Consider the following 17986-nt stretch of genomic DNA (forward strand, 5'->3'; position numbering starts at 1 on the left):
TGAACATATGTTTATGTAACTATACACAAATTAATATTTTCAAGTTACAGGAGAGGCGCAGATTTGAGCATTTTTTTGTTAGGATTCCTGGCATTCAGTAGAGCCACATTAATGTGTTCCAAATCAGAATTTACTAGGCTGAATGTCCATCAGATGGAATCTGCCTAAAAAGGTACTATTAGGACAAAAAAGGCTTTAGCCAGAATGCAAAAACCTTGGTAAAAGAGGTACAGGCCATCCCTGGCAAAGCAGGCAGACTTGTCAGTCATCTCATCCCTAGTTGACACATACTGGACCCTCCTAGAATAACACCAACTACATAAACAATTACATGGCAGTAATCTTCTAAGATCTGCTCCACTAAAAAGGACTGGAATTGTACAGGTAAAATGTAGTTTGGAATGCCAAGTCACAAGGTAGCAGAAAATAGCATTTTGTTGCCAAACCTGTCCAGAGCTTTTAAATCCTTGTCTGGCAGAAAGGTGGCAAAATGTTGTAGTCTCCACGACTTGGTTTGCAACAGTTCACATCACAAAGAAGTCAGTCCTTGCACACCTGGTCTTCGACTTGTTTCAGTCAGCTCAGGCCTACAGAGAGCCCACCTTTTTGGGGCATGCAGAAGCAGAGTGTAGTTGTTCCAAACAGCAACAGCAGCACTCCTAATGACTATCTCTGTAACAGGCTGGATCAAGGTACCACCTCCTCCTCTTTCCAAAGGTACACATTTAGGCATTTCTGTGGGAACGGAATGGGGTCAAGAGGCCAGACTGCACAGAACTTCATATGGTTCAGGGTCTTTGCAAAGTAGAGGTTACTTCGGGAGCTGCAGGATGTTAGGTATCTTCTGTCATTGCCCATATCAAAGATAACAACCTGCACATCCTTCACTCTTCACAGGGCCTGATTAGGAAGAAGTCCCCCACCCCACACTAGCACCAGAAACAAGCTTATGCATGTCCTCCCACATAGGCAAGCATACGAAGTGCTTACGCTGAATGCCAGGAAATATGAAAGCACTGTACCTGCCTAAGGCAGCACATGGGCAGTGAGGCTTGCTCCAGTCCCAACATAATACGATTTTTTTCAAAGGCTATGGTTTAACACCCAAGCTTCATGTTCTTACCAGACATGTAACACTGCCTAATGTCTAAGCCCTGACCTGTGAGCCCTGGTTTGGGATAAACAGCAAATACCTATCACATAGGACTTGAGCACCCTTGCATCGACTTAAGGTTGTGACTGTAAGACCATTAGCCAAGAACAGGCTAACTAGCACTGAATTAAAGCCAACAGACCAGGGAATGGGCAATGCCTACACCACAGAATTCATCCTCCAGGGCTTGAGCAGTGGTTCATAGGTTGTTGCTAGGTATGCAGTACAGAAGGGCATTGAGGAACTCAGCATAATTTTTCCTTCAGCTGCTTCAGAACACTGGCTAAGTGACTTGCTTACAGATATGTAAATGGAGGTGGACGGAAAACATACCCTGGACTACAGGAAGAAGCATATTAACATCTTATAGGCTTAATCATCTGTGGTCCACCTCTGGGCCCACCACTATCTGTTGATGTGAAGGAACGATGTATATCCATTTCTTCATTAGCAGAGAATAAGCTCTGCATCTACACTGACTTGAACGCGATTTCAGCAATGGACTTGCTTGTAGGAGGACTAAGCTATGACTTAAATTCTGACAGCCAGTCCCTGAGACCAAGAACTGTGCAGAAGGTCATCCCACTGACACAATGAGGAATTTTTAACTGCTCTCTTCCAAGGTAGCAAGGAATGCCAGGAATTTCACCCTATGATGTCTGCACGTGGCAGAGTTGAACCTCTCATATGTACTGCAGCACTTAATATCTTGTTCACCTCCAAGCCAAGCCAGTGCAGATACTAAACACTAATCTGAGAGTCATAAGGACATTATGTTGATTTGCTTCTAGACAATGAATGTAGGGACTTTTATAGCTTTGCATAAGAAATGAAATGCAACTGTCTGAGCTAAAGAGAAAACCAACAAGTTCAGGGGCTAGGCATGGTTGTATAGTTGGCATCTTCTAAGAATTAAACATGAAACATTTTCATATATGTCAGTACTGAAGTCCCAACTGTTTGAGTGGCAGAAAAAAATGGTGCGCTTAGGATCTATACAGTTGTGTAGTTCTCATAAGACATCACAGCACAGCAGGAGTGTACAAACCTGATAGAGGGGAGTTTCTAAGAAAAAAATGTTGAAATGTGATCAGTACCATGATGATCCTAACCACTAAAGGAGGGTCCCTGAAATATACTATTGCAATCTTAATTTAGAAAAGCATAAATCCTATGATGAACACTTTTCCCAAATCAATTTAAAGTAGAGATGAAATACAAACAATCAAATTAACTTCAGCTCCTCCAACTCAATACACAGCTGCTTTCTTCTCCTTGTTAGCCTCTAGTGTAAGATGACAAAAATTACTATTTCAGTAAGAAATCCCAACAAGGATCACTTACACATTTCAGCAATGAGAGCAGACAAGCAAGGTGGTCTTCAAGTAGACAACTATTTTATACACACTTCTATAACTTGGGGTCCCTTCTGAACTATAAAGCCTTAAAGCAAAGCATGTAAAAGAAATTTGGCAAAAGGCATCTTAAGTAAACTTACCTGGCTCAATAGTAATTACCATGCCTGGTTGTAGCGATAAGGATCTGGAAATATCAGGAGTGTCATGGACGTCCATGCCTAAATAATGTCCTACATGGTGAGGGCAGTATTTGCGAGCAGCCTGACAAAAGATTGGGAAAGAAATGCATTAATGATTTCTCTTTTGATCATATTTAAATTACAGGAAAGCAAATATGTTCACCATAACAAAAAATGTTCAGGCAGGATCACAGTTTTGATATGCTCCTGACTGCCAAGACTTCCAGAGCTCCACAGATGTTGTGGGTCAGGTTTGTCCTTCTCCAGTGCTTAAATGTACAGCTGTGCTCAGGATAAAAAGCAAAATCAGGTAAAGGGAAGAGCTCCTTTTTTTTGGCAACTATGTAATATATACATACATATGTGTTCACTTATATACAAGTATATGTGTGTGTGTCTATATATATATATATATATATATATTATATATATATATATGTATATATATATATATATATATATTTACATACACACACAGACACACACACACACACACACACATATATACACACACACATACACACACACACACACACACACACACATATATATATATATACACACACACACACACACACACACACACACACACTCACACACACACACAGGATATAAAAAGTTTACACACCCCTGTTAAAAACCCAGGTTTTTGTGATACAAAAAAATTAGACCACAATAAATCATTTCAAATTTTTTTCCATCTTTAATGTGACCTATAACCTGTACAATTTAATTGAAAAACAAATCTGTTAGGGGAAAAATACGAAAAATAAAAAACGTACAAAACACTGGTTGCATAAGTGTGCACACCCTTAAACTAATACTTTGTTATGTGTGCACAACCTTAAACTAATACTTTGTTGAAACACCTTTTGATTTAATTACAGCATTCAGTCTTCTTGGGTACACACCTGCCATCAATTGAAGAGACTCTGATTAACCCCAAATAAAGTTCACCTGTCCTAGTATGATTTTCCTGACATTTACTCAGTTGCCTGCTACAGCAAAGGCCATAGTTCTCAGACAGCTTACAAAGCATCAAAGGGATCTCATTGTTGAAAGGTATCAGTCAGGTGAAGGGTACAAAAAAATTTCCACAGCATTGGCTATACCATGGAACACAGTGAAGACAGTCATCAAAAAGTGGAGAATATATGGGACAACAGTGACATTGCAAAGAACTGGACTTCCCTCCAAAACTGATGAAAAGACAAAACAAAAACTGGTCAGGGAGGCTGCCAAGAGACCTACAGCAACACTGAAGGAGCTGCAGGAATTTTTTGCAAGTACTGGTTGTGTACTGTATGTGACAACAGTCTCCTGTATTCCCCATATGTCTGCGCTATGGGGTAGGGTTGGAAGATGGAAGCCTTTTCTTACACAGAAAAACATCCAGGCTTGGCTAAAATTTGCAAAACAATGCATCAAGTCTCTCAAGAGCATGTGGAAAAATGTGTTATGGTCTGATGAGACCAAGGTTGAACTTTTTGGCCACAATTCCAAAAGGTACGTTTGGCGCAAAAACAACACTTCGCATCACCAAAAGATCACCATCCCTATGGTGAAGCATGGTGGTGGAAGTATCATGCTTTGGGGTTGTTTTTCTTCAGCCGGAACTGGGGCTTTAGTCAAGGTGGAGGGAATTATGAACAGTTCCAAATACCAGTCACTTTTAGCCTAAAACCTTCAGGCGTCTGCTAGAAAGCTGAAGATGAAGAGAAATTTCACCTTTCAACACGACAATGACCCTAAGCACAATCCAAATCAGCAAAAGAATGGCTTCACCAGAAGAAAATTAAAGCTTCGGAATGGCCCAGCCAGAGCCCAGACCTAAATTTAATAAAAAATCTGTGGGGTGACCTGAAGAGGGCTGTGCACAAGAGATGCCCTCGCAATCTGACAGATTTGGAGCACTTTTGCAAGGAAGAGTGGGCAAATATTGCCAAGTCAAGATGTGCCATGCTGACAGAATCCTACCCAAGAAGAATGAATGCTGTAATTAAATCAAAAGTTGCTTCAACAAAGTATTAGTTTGTGTATGTGCACACTTATGCAACCAGCTTATTGTATATTTTTCATTTTTTAAATGTTTCCCCTAACAGATTTGTTTTTCAACTGAACTGTACTGGTTATAAGTCAAATTAAAGGTGGGAAAAATTTTGAAATTATTTATTGTAGTCCCATTTTTTTTATATCACAAAAACCTGGCACTTTAACAGGGGTGTGTAAACTTTTTATATCCACTGTACATACATATTTATATCTATAGCTATATATACTTATCTGCATCTATAATGCATGGAATATCAACTAAAAATTACCAAACCAAAATTCACTGACTGCAAAGGAGCAAGGAAACATGGAAATGTCCCACTGCAGGACCCATATTAAAGCTTGCTTCACAGATTCAATGGATTATGATTCAGAAGGGTGAAGTCGATATTCCATGTCAGTGAAAAGTGTCAATGGACTGATTCAGAAGGGTGAAGTCAATATTCCATGTCAGTGAAAACAGTGTTCGGGGATTGCTGACAGAAAACAACCTGGTACCTGCCCTCCTACAATAATGCAAAAAGGGGACAGAAAGAAAGACAGACCACAGATATTTAGAAATAGTCTGGTGACTGACCTGTTCACCTGCTCTGGGATAAAGACAACTAATAGCTGTGCAGCTGTCCTAATGTCTTCGGTCCTGTCTGCATAATTCTTAAGTTGACAATGTACAACTAACGGGTGTAGGACTCTCATCTTTATGTTTAGGCTTTCAGGAAAAAGGCAGATTGCTAAATACTCTGATTTAAGGCTGGTCCTTAAGCTTACCACATCTCAGTGAAAGACTGGAAATGACTCCCTAAACATTAAAGCCTGCAACTCAAAAACCTTTTTGGTGGAAGTAATGACAGTCTGAAATTATGCCTTCTACAACTAAAAATAAATGGACACATATTCTGTTGTTTCAAATGGATCTAAGTTTAGTTTTTCCAAGACACAATTAACATTTCAATGAGATGGGACAGTCCTTGTTAGCGGATGGAAAGACAGAATCCCTTTCACAAAATGTTTTACCAGCATTTGATCTGCAAGTGGTGGATTCGGAGGAAGACATGTTGAAATGGCTGAGATACAGTTTTATAGAGAAGACAGGAAAGCTCTGCTGCAAAAAGAACTTGTAGACAGGACAGTATAAGGGGAAGTGCTACTGAACCAAGGTTTTGGACTGTTTATTGAACCAAAAGAAGTACCTCCTCCACTTTGTCAACCACAAATTTCTTGTATTAGGTTTCCTGGCATCCTTCCCTAATGTTAAGCACACAATTTGAAAGAAGGAGCTCAAAAAAGTATCACAACATCCATACTGAGGGCCTTAGGACCTAGAGGTTTGGGTGTACCACAGCTCCTAAATGCTGATTCAGTAAGTCCATAACCCTTTCTGATGAACATTTTGCACATCTGCAAAACAAACTCCTTCAGAACTATTAGATCTAAAGACCTAAATTTTCTTACAACATAAACAGGACACAATGGAGACATATGTATGTCAGAGAATTCCCTTTCTCTGGAACAAGCTCCCCATCCATGTAAGGTCCAGTCCCTCCCTAACCCTATTTAAAAGTAACTTGGACACTGGATGGGAAATCAAAAATTCACCCCTGGTCAGGCACCTACATCTGTGATGGGCACAGGCAGTCAGTAAATCATGTTGTAACCAACAATCACCTCTATATAAATGTCTAAAACATATAAAACATGTAAAACATATAACTTGTGGGATACATTTGGGTTGCATGACTAGGCTTATAAAGGCCCTAGTGCTCGTTAGCCTAGTACACATGTATGTCCTTGGAAAAACACAATGTAAAGTTGGTTCCTTCACCAGCAAGACAAGGAGTGACTAAAGCTGACTCAGCAAGAAAGGAGGGAGGGGAATCATCCTACACATTTCTAAACTCTGGGAACACAGGAATTGGGGCTATTTGTGGAAAATGGAGATAATTCAATGCAAAAGAAGAGGCATCCATCCGCCTGCCATACTTGCTTGTATGACAACCATCAGTTAGCCATCTTTTGCACAAGACTACCTGCACAAGTGAACAAGTCAGCCTCTTATAAACCCCACTTTGTCATCAACTTGCTGAAGACAAATTTGTTAAAGTGGCATTCATGATAGCTGGTTACTGGTCTGCTGAAGGAATAAACCACATCGGTGAACAAAATCTCACCAAACTGAGAAAAAAATCTGACAACCTTTAACTGATCTTCCATAATGAACATCCAAAGACCCTAACATAACAGCTACAACTCTACCCAAATATTCCTCCAGCTTCAAGACAAATCCGTTCCAGTTGTTAAAGACATTTTTAAACAAGAATAAACCCCATGGCTCACCAAAGAGCTTAGAACTCTCCTCAGGCTAAGGGATGAAGCCTGGAAGTCACTGAAAAAACAATCCATCTCCTGACAAGCATGCTGCCTTATCTAAACTCCAAACTCAATTTGGCTAAACAATCCATACGGAGGCACAAAGCAAACCATCTCAAAAACTAGGCAACTTTCCCTCTCAAACAAACCCAAATACTTATGGCATGAGGTCAGTCTGCTCAATGGATGCAAATCCACTGACAATAAACCCTCTCTAAACCAAAACCAAATCCAAAATCAAGGACCACTCACCTGCTCTGACTTTGTCAGACAATTCAGCCACCCTCCCCAAACTGTCAGCACTATCTCCACTCCCCTATCCTCTTTCCCACAGCCCACTCCCTTCACCTCCCCCTTCTACTTAAAAAAAAAATCTTGCATAAAGATATCAGTAATCTACTTGAAGACATGACCACAGACACCCCCCCCCCCCGCTAGGTTCAGACCACATTTTCCTGGGTTTATCTGCCACTGCAGGGAATTTCTAACCCAACCTCTTCATCACACCTTTAACCTTGGCCTGACACAAACATAATGGAAAACATCTAGAAAACAGTACTCATCATCCCCTGCCCCAAAATCGAAACCTCAAAACATAGTGCAGGCGTTTTTTTTATTTCAAGTTTATACCGTATGCTGTTTTGGGGTTTATTTTAAACCTCAAAACATCTAACACTTTCATTCTATTGCCATCCTACCTGCTCTTGGCAAGGAGTGAAAAAAATCCAACTCTTAAGCTACATATCTCCTTACCCTAAAACACCTTACATTCTGAACAGGTTGTAACACAGTGATGCCTAACTGACTATATTCTCCTCAATATAAACAAAAGTAATTTGACAGAAGCAATAGTTGCTTTTTAACTACTTTATTAGATTACCACTTAAGACACAGGCAAACATGCATTAACAGGAAAGAAAAGACCATATTAACATTTTTTACATATACTATACATCACAATTTTTTCTTTCTTAGTAACTATCATCAGTTTAACATTACACAAAATTGCTGAATTTCTGCGTTCCCCTTAAACCTCTTTCTCCTTCTCCTGAACATTATTTTGCATGTAGTTTTCCCACAATTTCCATTTATTTCTATGTACGTTGCTCCTTCCTTTTTCTAATGATCCTTCTTCCAGTTCTTTTCTCTCTCTCATAATATTCAACACTTCAAATACAGTTGGTTTAGACTTTGACTTCCATTTTCTAAAAATTGCTCTTTTGACACCAAAAGAATTAAACTTAATACGGCCTTACTATGTCTAGGCAATTCAAATCCTGTTGTCCCACCTCAAAAGGACAATTTCCTTAGTTACAGCCATTTGTTCATCCAAAGTTTCCACCAGAATACTCCGTAAGGAATTTTTTAAATATGCCAACTCATTACAGTCCCAAAACATATGTTCATACTTACCTCTTTTTTCCCCATCACACCTCCAACATTTGCTATCTACCTGTGGAAAAATTCTTTGAAGTCTTCTTGGGGTATAAAAATACCTAAGAAAACACTTTCATGCAAAGATCCAAAACCTTCTGGACTTCACTGCATACTTGGGAGCCGTACGTACGTCCTCCAATTGTTCTCTTTTAAACTGGTTTTCCTGTCTCTCTTCCCAGTCTTTTCTAACCTCCTCTGACTGATTTCTTATAATCATTGTACAATATTTTATATGTCCTACTAATTATCCTTTTTTAACTGTAACTTATGTTCTAGATTCAACTAAAAACTCTACTAGAGCAAATCTTCCACTTAAGATCCCCCTATCCCTTTCTCTTTGGCTATATTCTGACATCAATCCCTGGTACGGAACACATTCTCTAGCCTGCATTCCAAATGTCTTCCTGGCCTCATCCCACTCAATTAGCTTTCCCTCTCTCTAGTTTTTGGCAACCAACACCTTGGTTCCTTTGTCGGTTTTCTCCAGTAAATTCCAACCCCCTCCTATTTTCTGTACCCCTACTTGCAATCATCCATATTGGAAAAATCTCTTTTCTCGATTCTCGTGTTGGCTTAGTTCGTAGAATACTTTCTGCCACTTTATGAATATAACATTCTGTGTAGCTGTTACTGTTCTCTTTAAGGACCTGCATCCAAAATACAGTGCTCTTTTTACTTTCTGAGCTTCCTCCCTGCTTCATCATCATCTCTTTTCATTCTGAATTATAACCCTTCTGTTATATGTATGAGTCTTAACTGTATAGCTTTAAAATATCCCTTCAAATCAGGTAAACCTAAAACACCTTGTTCTGTTGAAAGGCTATACTTATCCCACTTAACTCTTGGCCTCTCCTCCCAGATAAATTTCTTTAACTCTTTATTGCTATCCGTGATTTTTCCTCTGGCTGATAAAAAAAAAATGGTTGACCTCTATATAAAACTAATGGGTTTAAAACAGTTTCACAGCTTGTAAACTTCCATTTTCTCAGTTTTTATAGTATCTTTTTTCCATTCTCTTCCAACATATCCTTATCTGCCATAACAGAAACCTTTTTAAACCTTACTCCTAAATACCTCATCTTATCATGTATCCATAAATATGGGTATCGCTGAACCAATTTATGTGTGGGTATACATTTTATGGCTACAAACTTTATCTTCATTCATTTTATAACCCGAAAAGACACAAAACTGTCTCAAAATGTTCCACAAAACTGACAATCTTTCCTGAATTTATCAGGTACAAAATAATATCTGCAAATAAAGCTAACTTTTCTTGATTACAATACCAGTTATATCCTTGCATTTCTGAGTCTCTTATTTTCTTCTGAAGTAATATTTGTTGGCCTCATAAAACCCAATGACCTAATCAACTACCAACTCCTCCTTATCTCTCTTCAGAACATTAGTTACATCCTTCCGTTGGTTCCAAAACTCTACAGAGTTAAATTAGGCTCTTCCTTCTTTCAGTCCACATCCCTTTCAATGGAAGTACCCCAAACATTTTTACCCTATTTCCTCTTCACTTCTATATTTCCATTAATAAACTACCTCATGACCTTTCTACTCTAAGAATCACCCACTGTGCTGATGATGTGGCAATATTTAGGTCTAGCCATAAGCACTCTAAAATGAAAACACAATTCCAAAAATACCTAAACTATCTCAATTCCTAGCTCATTAACTTCAAGCTATTGCTAAACCCCACAATACAAAAAGTTTGCTATTTACACAGCCCCAAAACTTAAAAAAGTCACTCAGTATCACTTCCCTCTGTTGCACATCAACAGAAACAACCAATTCCTTCAAATAACTTGGTCTGTGGCTAAACCATTCACTAACATTCCATACTCACCTTGAGAAATCAAGGGCAAACTTTAACTCACTTCTCTGGACTAGGAAAATCTCACCCTATCTATAAAAACCATTTAGGACAGCCATATCCTTCTGGTACAACTTGAATATCAATTACCTGTAATATTTACAGCCACAAACAAAACTACTCCACACTACAGTCTACTGAAAACAAAATCTGTCGCTTTATTACTAACTCACCCTCTCATGAATACCATTGCCTCATCCTCAAAGAATGCCAACTGCCTGCCAGTGCAGCACAATGTAGACCTGGTATTAGACTCCCTCATCTTCAGACTTGTCCAACATAAGTAATTCCCACCAGTAGCTGCCAAACATTATACCATGCACACACACACACACACACACACACACATGCACACTACAATTTCATATGCTTCTACAAAACACCCACCCCACTCCAACCCCCCACAAACCAGGCTAGACCGCACCAATTACTCTTTCTCCATTCTTACTCCAAAATTATGGTAATCCTTCTTCCTATCTATTGAAACAACAATCCCCTTCCCCACCTTCAAAACTGAATTTTAAAAAACTCTTCCACACAAAATCAAGCTGTATGTGCCACACAGCAGACCACATCACCCAAGGGCCTCTCAACCTCTAGTCTTATTCTTTCTCAAGTACTAATACCTCTACCTCTTAAGTCTACTTCCCCCACACTCTCCTGCCCTGACTCTCATTACCACACAGTATTTCCACATAAAATAAAATAAACAAAATATAATCATGTAAAACTGTAAAATGTGTATTGTTTTCACAATTGCTGTTACACCTATTAATTGCTACCGTACAGTATTTTATAGGTTCAGAGGTAACTACCAGTCAAGCTGCCCCTGCAGGCCATTTTAAGCCTAGCCAATTTCCCATTTGGTTTTAGATTTGCCTTACCCATTCCATGTGTGATAATTATATATTACTTCTAATTAGAATAACTAGGATCATACCATGGATAATTTGAGAGGACCCATACATGGGATAAAGCATTTAGGAGCTGTCACTGTCCATTAGTAGTACAGGGGGCAGACTTCAGGGTAAATTTTTGTTTCTCATCTGTACATCCAAACTGCCGTTAAATATGGACAGGAATGAGTTTTGTTTTACAAGGAGAATCCAGAGAAGTGGTATCTTCGGCAGGATATACTTGTTCCTAAAAAAGTTCTGTTGATACTGGAAAAGTTGTTTAGATCCCTAGACTGACTATTTCTAATGGCATTTGACTTTCTGATGTGGAGTGAATCCAGCAGTACTAGGTCAGATGATGCCTTGTATGTCAGACACAGGTCATCTCTTAGCAGTCTGTAGGACACAATAGTGACAGGAGTTTGAATCAGTTCATGTATGACATATTGTTTAGGCCTTGTATCCTTTAATCAAGGCATCTCTGTGGGCGCTTCAGTTGTTGCATGTGTGTAGACTGATGCATGCCAAAGGGGGCATTATACTCAATGACTGGACTACTAAGGACCACCATGGGGCCCTCCTAAAAAAAAGGCTACTAGCTTAGTGGGACTAACCCAGTCAACAAAAAAATAAGTAAAACATATATTATATTATGGATTATATATTACATTAAAGGTTCTATACAATTTGCTCTCTGTTAGATGTTATGCTTACTAGTAATGTATTTTTATTTGAAAAAGAATTATATTATCAAAAATCTGGTGTTGCGATGGTAACCTCTGTTGCAAACACCTATGCAAACCTGACGATTAACCATTGGGAAAATAATTTTGTATACAATGTTACACATGATTATAGTCAGTATACTGCATTCTGTAAACAATTTGTTGACAATGTGTTTCTGATTTGAACAGGGAATGAAAATACGTTACTGGAATATGTTGCATATCTTAATACAACTACTGATTTTTTTTTAATTTTAAATCCAATTATTCTAAGGAGATTTATTTTTAGATATTTCTTTAAGCAATGAAAATGGCATGATACAGACCAGTGTCTACTAAAAAAAGACATACAGGTCAATAGATTTTTGCATCAGGGTAGTATGCATCCCAAGCATGTGTTCAAAGTATTGTGAGGAGTCAATTTCTTAGGCTGAATACAGAAAACATGAAATACAACAAACAGATATCTGAAATTATACAAGAATTTAAAACAAGATGTTACAGTGAGGCTCTTTTACATGAATCAAAGAGTTACCCAGATAGTGAAAGAGGTGGACTTGCCAAACCTTATTTCACACAGAATGGGTATCAGAAAGAAAAGAGGCATAATGAAATCGTAAGCAGTTCTATTAGATATTTAACTTGGTATAATACTAGAACTAATGATGTTCATAGGTAGGTACTAGGCTATCAGCCCAAGGGCCTACGTAAGCCTAGCCAACAAGGTTCCCTGGCTTACGCCACCCAAGAAAGTTATTTTCCTGTGCCACTGTCGAGCAGAGACACAGAAGTGATCCCCGGGGTGTATTTCCTATTTCCCATCCACTCATCAAGATTTTTCTTGAAGAGTGCTAATGAAGAACTTTGCTTGACATAGATGGGTAAGCCTGTTCCAGACTATGGGAAGTCTCTGGGACAGGAATCTATCCCTCCAGCATGTCCTGTTTATTGTGGTGACAAGGTTTAGGCCCCTAGAGCGTATAGCTCGGAGGGAATGGGATTTCTTTAGATGTAGCATGTCCAACAGCTCTGGGTTTGACAAAGCTTTATATGTTAGGCAGAGATCACCTCAGAGTAGGTGATATGCTACGGAGTAAAGCTGGAGTTATTTGAGGCGGTCAGTGTAGGGCATTTGTTTGAGGCCAGTAATCCTCTTTGTGAGGTGCTTCTGTGGCCTTTCCAGCTGCTGCAAATGTCTTGTGAGGTACATTCCAAAAGGGGCGTTGTACTCTATAATGGGTTTAATGAGTGTCGAGTAGAGGGGAACAATGACTTCTTTTTTCCTGGATGAGAACCCTTTTATGATGAGACGCACCTCATAGAAGGACTTCCTGACTACTGTGGCGAAGTGACTATCAAAGGAGAGACTACTGTCCACCTGGGTCCCAAGGTCTCTTATCGCGCATTCGGTGTTAAGTAGATTGCTGCCTGTGTGGTAGTTCATGGGTAAAGAGTTTTTACCAAAGGGGATGACACTGCACTTTTTGGCATTGAGCTTGAGGCCATGGCTCTGACACCATGCATTTGTCTCAGTGAGGCCCTTCTGTAGGATGTCCACATCATTTGGGGACTTGACTATGGCTCCTAGTTTGCGGTCATCTGCAAACTTCGTTAGCCAGAGGCCATCTGTGTTAGCCTATACTTCAGAGAAGGAGATACCAAACAAGAGAGGTCCCAGGATCGAACCCTGTGGTACTCCACTTGTCACTGCTTTGAGGTCAGATTTGAAGTCTGCAACTTTTACAGTGTGGGCTCTGTCAGTGAGCCAGTTGGCAACCCATCTTGTGATGTAGGGATTTATACCTGGTTTAGTGAGTTTAGCTATAATTCCAGAATGGGGGATGGTGTCGAAAGCCTTGGCGAGGTCAAGATAGGCTGTGTGAACCACCTTACCCTCATCTACGGCTTTGGTGACTGTCTCAAAGAAGTCAATCAGCTTCAGGAGGCATGATCTGCCTTTCACAAACCCGAATTGGGTGGGATCCACAGTTTGGAGGTTACCAATGTCTTTGTTTATGAGTTCCATGATGATACGTTCCATGGCCTTGCAGACCAGGCTCGTCAGGCTAATAGGTCGATAGTTCCCAGGATCAGAGGTGGCTCCCCCTTTGTGGAGTGGGATAACTGTTGCTGTGTGCCATTCAGTGGGCACAAAGCCTGATGCGAGGCTATTACTGAACATGGGGCTTAAGTGGGGAGCCAGTTCATTCTGAAGTTCATGTAAAATGCAGCCTGAGATGTTGTCTGGTCCCATGGATGCTGTGTTTTTGGCTTTAGAGAGTGCAGCTTTTACCTGCGTAGTTGTGATTACAGGGACTCTACATTCTTGCTGTATAGATATGGGCCCTTTAGGGGGTGGGTGGGTGGGGGGTAAAGTTAGCACTGAACCTATCTGCCAGGATGTTGGCAATATCAGTTGGTTCTGTAATTTTCGTGCCTTTGTGCTGTAACTCAGAGGAGATCTGGGTGTTGCCATCGAGATTCTTGACATAGCTATAGAATGCTTTGTGGTTGTCCTTGGAATTAGTGGCAATTTTGTTTTCGTAGCTGGCTTTGGAGGATCTTATAAGGGATCTCAGCTTCTTACTGAGGCTGACCAAGAAGCTCCTCCACTCATGGGATTTTACTCTCTTTTGCAACAGTTTCTTCCTTCTATTGCACAGTTTGTTTATGGCAGGGGACCACCAGATTGGCTTCCTTTTTTTTGAGGACAGCATCTTGGTTCTGTTTAGGATAGCACAATCCATGCACTAGTGTAAGTGCTTATAGAGTGCATTTGTGTAGGATTCAGCAGTTGTAATTGTATTGTCCATCTGCATGGGTGTCATGAAGTTCACCACTTCTGTCTTAAGAAGCATGAAGTTGGCTTTGGAGAAATGTTTTACAGTGGTTTCCTTAATGGGGGCGGGATGTGGATATCAAGGGTGATTAGCTTATGGTCGGATCGGACCAACGAAGAGTTGACTTCAGGTGTGGAACACCGGCCACTCATGTTGATAATGACTAGGTCTAGGATACTGTTGCCCCTGGTGGGGGTGTGGATAAGTCGATCTAGGGCATTGGAGTTTATGAATTCCAGAAAGCGTTGAGCTAAGGAGTTGGTACACGAGTAGTTTTCCCAGTTAATGGTGGGGAAGTTGAAGTTGCCCATTATTAGGGTGTTTGGTTGAACCCTAATATTTTCCAGTACATCAAGAAAAGAGGAGTGGGAATCCTGGGGCATGGTGGGGGATCTGTAGCAAGCTACAATTTGGATTGCAGTTTTGCCCAGAGTTAGTTGCACTTGGATAACCTTGGATGCATTATGCTGAGCAACTAGCCTGGAGGTGTAGATATCCTTAATGAATATGGACACACCTCCGCATTTGGTGTTTCGGTCCGGGTTACATGGCCGAAAAGTGTGGTATGAGTTATAGCCTGGTAGTGCAGGGATGCTCTCTGGAGCCTTGAACCAGGTCTCAGCCACTGCACAGATATTGATGTTCTCCAATTTACGGAGTGCCTCGAGTGAGTGCAGTTTGAGATTTAGACTTCTAGCACTGAGTAGCATTACCCTCAGTTTTTGCTTGCCTGTTCCTGTTACGGTGGTGAATTTGTTATTTGAACCCTGCCTAAAAAAGGCACTATAGGGGCAGCAAGAGCCTTAGCTAGTATCCAGAATTTCAGGGGTGACAGGTGCAGGCCATCTGTGGCAAAGCATCGTGGTCTGTCGACCATGTCATCCCAGGCAGACAGATACTGGATCCTCTTAGAATGACACCAGAAGCTTAGCCAATTGTTGAAGTCAATCATTTTGTCCTTGTACTGCGGTATCATTCTGGATGATGGCAGAATACTACTCAGGGCTAGGGTCATACTTGCCTGGGCTACAAGATCGGAGAGCTCTTCCATGTCTCTTTTCATGTAGTCCAGGGAGGTACGTCTCAGGTCATTCACACCAACATGGACAATGACAGAGTCATATTTGTACTCATTGTAGAGTGACCTGAATGCGTGGATTATGTGGCGGATCCTGGCACCCGACAGGCAGCTGACAGTAACCTTCTCCATGTTTAGCCTGGTGAGTGGGACATCAGTGTGCCTGACTATAGAGTCACCTATGACTAGTGTGTTGGGTACGTTGTTTTGCCTTACTGGCTGTGGTTGAGTGGTACAATGTTAAAAGCATTATAAGGAAAAATTGGCCTATATTAAGTGCACACCCTGATTTGTGTAAAATCATAGGGGCACAACCACCTTTTGCATATAACAGAAGTAGAAATATTAAGCAAAAGCTTTGTTATAAAGAAATAAACAATTTTAATAAATGTACATGTATAAATAAAAAAGGTCTATATTAATTCACCAAAATGCCATTTCAGCAAACACCTATCAGCGACACCAATTTAGCGAAAATTATTTCAGCGATTTGCTGAATTTACCAAGGGCAAAAAAATACTTGCCCTACATTACAATGGACCAACATCTAAGCAAATCTAACCCACCCAAGTGAGGGGCTTCACCCATCCCACCCCTTAACTATATATATATATATATATATATATATATATATATATATATATACACATACATATATATATATATATATATATATATATATATATATATATATATATATATATATATATATATATATATATATATATATATATATATATATATATATATATATATATATATATATATATATATATATATATATATATATATATATATATATATATATATATATATATATATATATATATATATATATATATATATATATATATATTTACATACATATATATATATATACACACATATATATATATATATATATATATATATATATATATATACACATATACACACACACACACACACACACACACACACACACACACACGCACACACACGCACACCAGCTCCAAGATCGCACTACAGTGAAGAAAAGGGCAAAGTTGTGTACTTGGCCAGCTACTTCTTTGCCTTTGGTAAATTCAGCAAATCGCTGAAACAATTTTTGCTGAACTGGTGTCACTGATTAGGTGTTCGCTGAAATGGCATTTCGGCTAACTAATATAGACCCAATAAAAAGGGTACCATTCCCTGTTTAAATTGTGTACTTTATAAAGATATACTTAAGGATACGTCCTTCATAAAAAGAATAGTTATTAATTGTTATGCAACTTGCTTTATGGAGAATGTTGTCTATTAAGCAACTTGCTCAGCATGTTCAGCTTCCTACATAGGGAAATGTAGTAGAAAGTTTAAAGACACGATTATAGAACATATGTCAGATATAAAAAGAAATATACTGATTAATGCTTTATCTAAACATGCATTGATAATGGTACTCAACATGCATTTCATTTTACAGTTGTATAAGTTGTTCAAGATAATATCAGGTGATATAAATTATAAATTAGAGATAGCAGAATATAAATGGATTTTAAAATTGAATGCTGACAGAATGCCTGGTCTTAATACAACTATAAGCATTAAACAAATTTTAAAGCAAAAACAGATGCAGTTATAGTTAAGTAGGTATTTGAGAAATGTTGTTATTAATAAAATGTTTTATAATATTTAAATGTAATTATATAGTTATATATTTGCTATTATACACTTTTTAATATTCAAGTCTGTTTTTTTAATTGTCTGATATTTTATAACTCTTGCTAAAGGTTTTACTTACTGGCTCATTGACAAATAAGTATTTATCTTTAAGGATTTTATTTAATGATTGGTTACTGTGTCGGGCTCCCTTTTTAAAAATGTAGTGGGCTTTTGATGAGTCTACACTGCACTGCTGAAGGGTTGTTTAACCTGAAAGCTTTGCACTTTATATCTGTACTTTAATAAAACTGATGGTCTTGCCTTTTGGCTTTGTTATCCAGCTTTCTGGACATAGTGACTGTTTTTTGCTGTTGATAATGTTTACACAGGTTCCAT

At 39.1% G+C, this 17986-nt stretch overlaps 1 protein-coding gene across 4 annotated transcripts in view; it reads right to left on the bottom strand.

Moving 5' to 3' along the window:
* Positions 1-17986, bottom strand: part of XPNPEP3 (X-prolyl aminopeptidase 3) — a 1069913-nt gene that overhangs the window by 221351 nt on the left and 830576 nt on the right. For all 4 annotated transcript variants that reach the window (XM_044076531.1, XM_044076539.1, XM_044076521.1 and 1 more), the window contains one exon: positions 2652-2772. In XM_044076531.1, the coding sequence (XP_043932466.1) occupies positions 2652-2772 (121 nt within the window). The remainder of the gene's footprint in view (positions 1-2651; positions 2773-17986) is intronic.

Source organism: Protopterus annectens, chromosome 1.part1 (genome assembly GCF_019279795.1).
Source record: "Protopterus annectens isolate FY-2018-M chromosome 1.part1, PAN1.0, whole genome shotgun sequence".
NCBI lineage: Eukaryota > Metazoa > Chordata > Ceratodontiformes > Protopteridae > Protopterus > Protopterus annectens.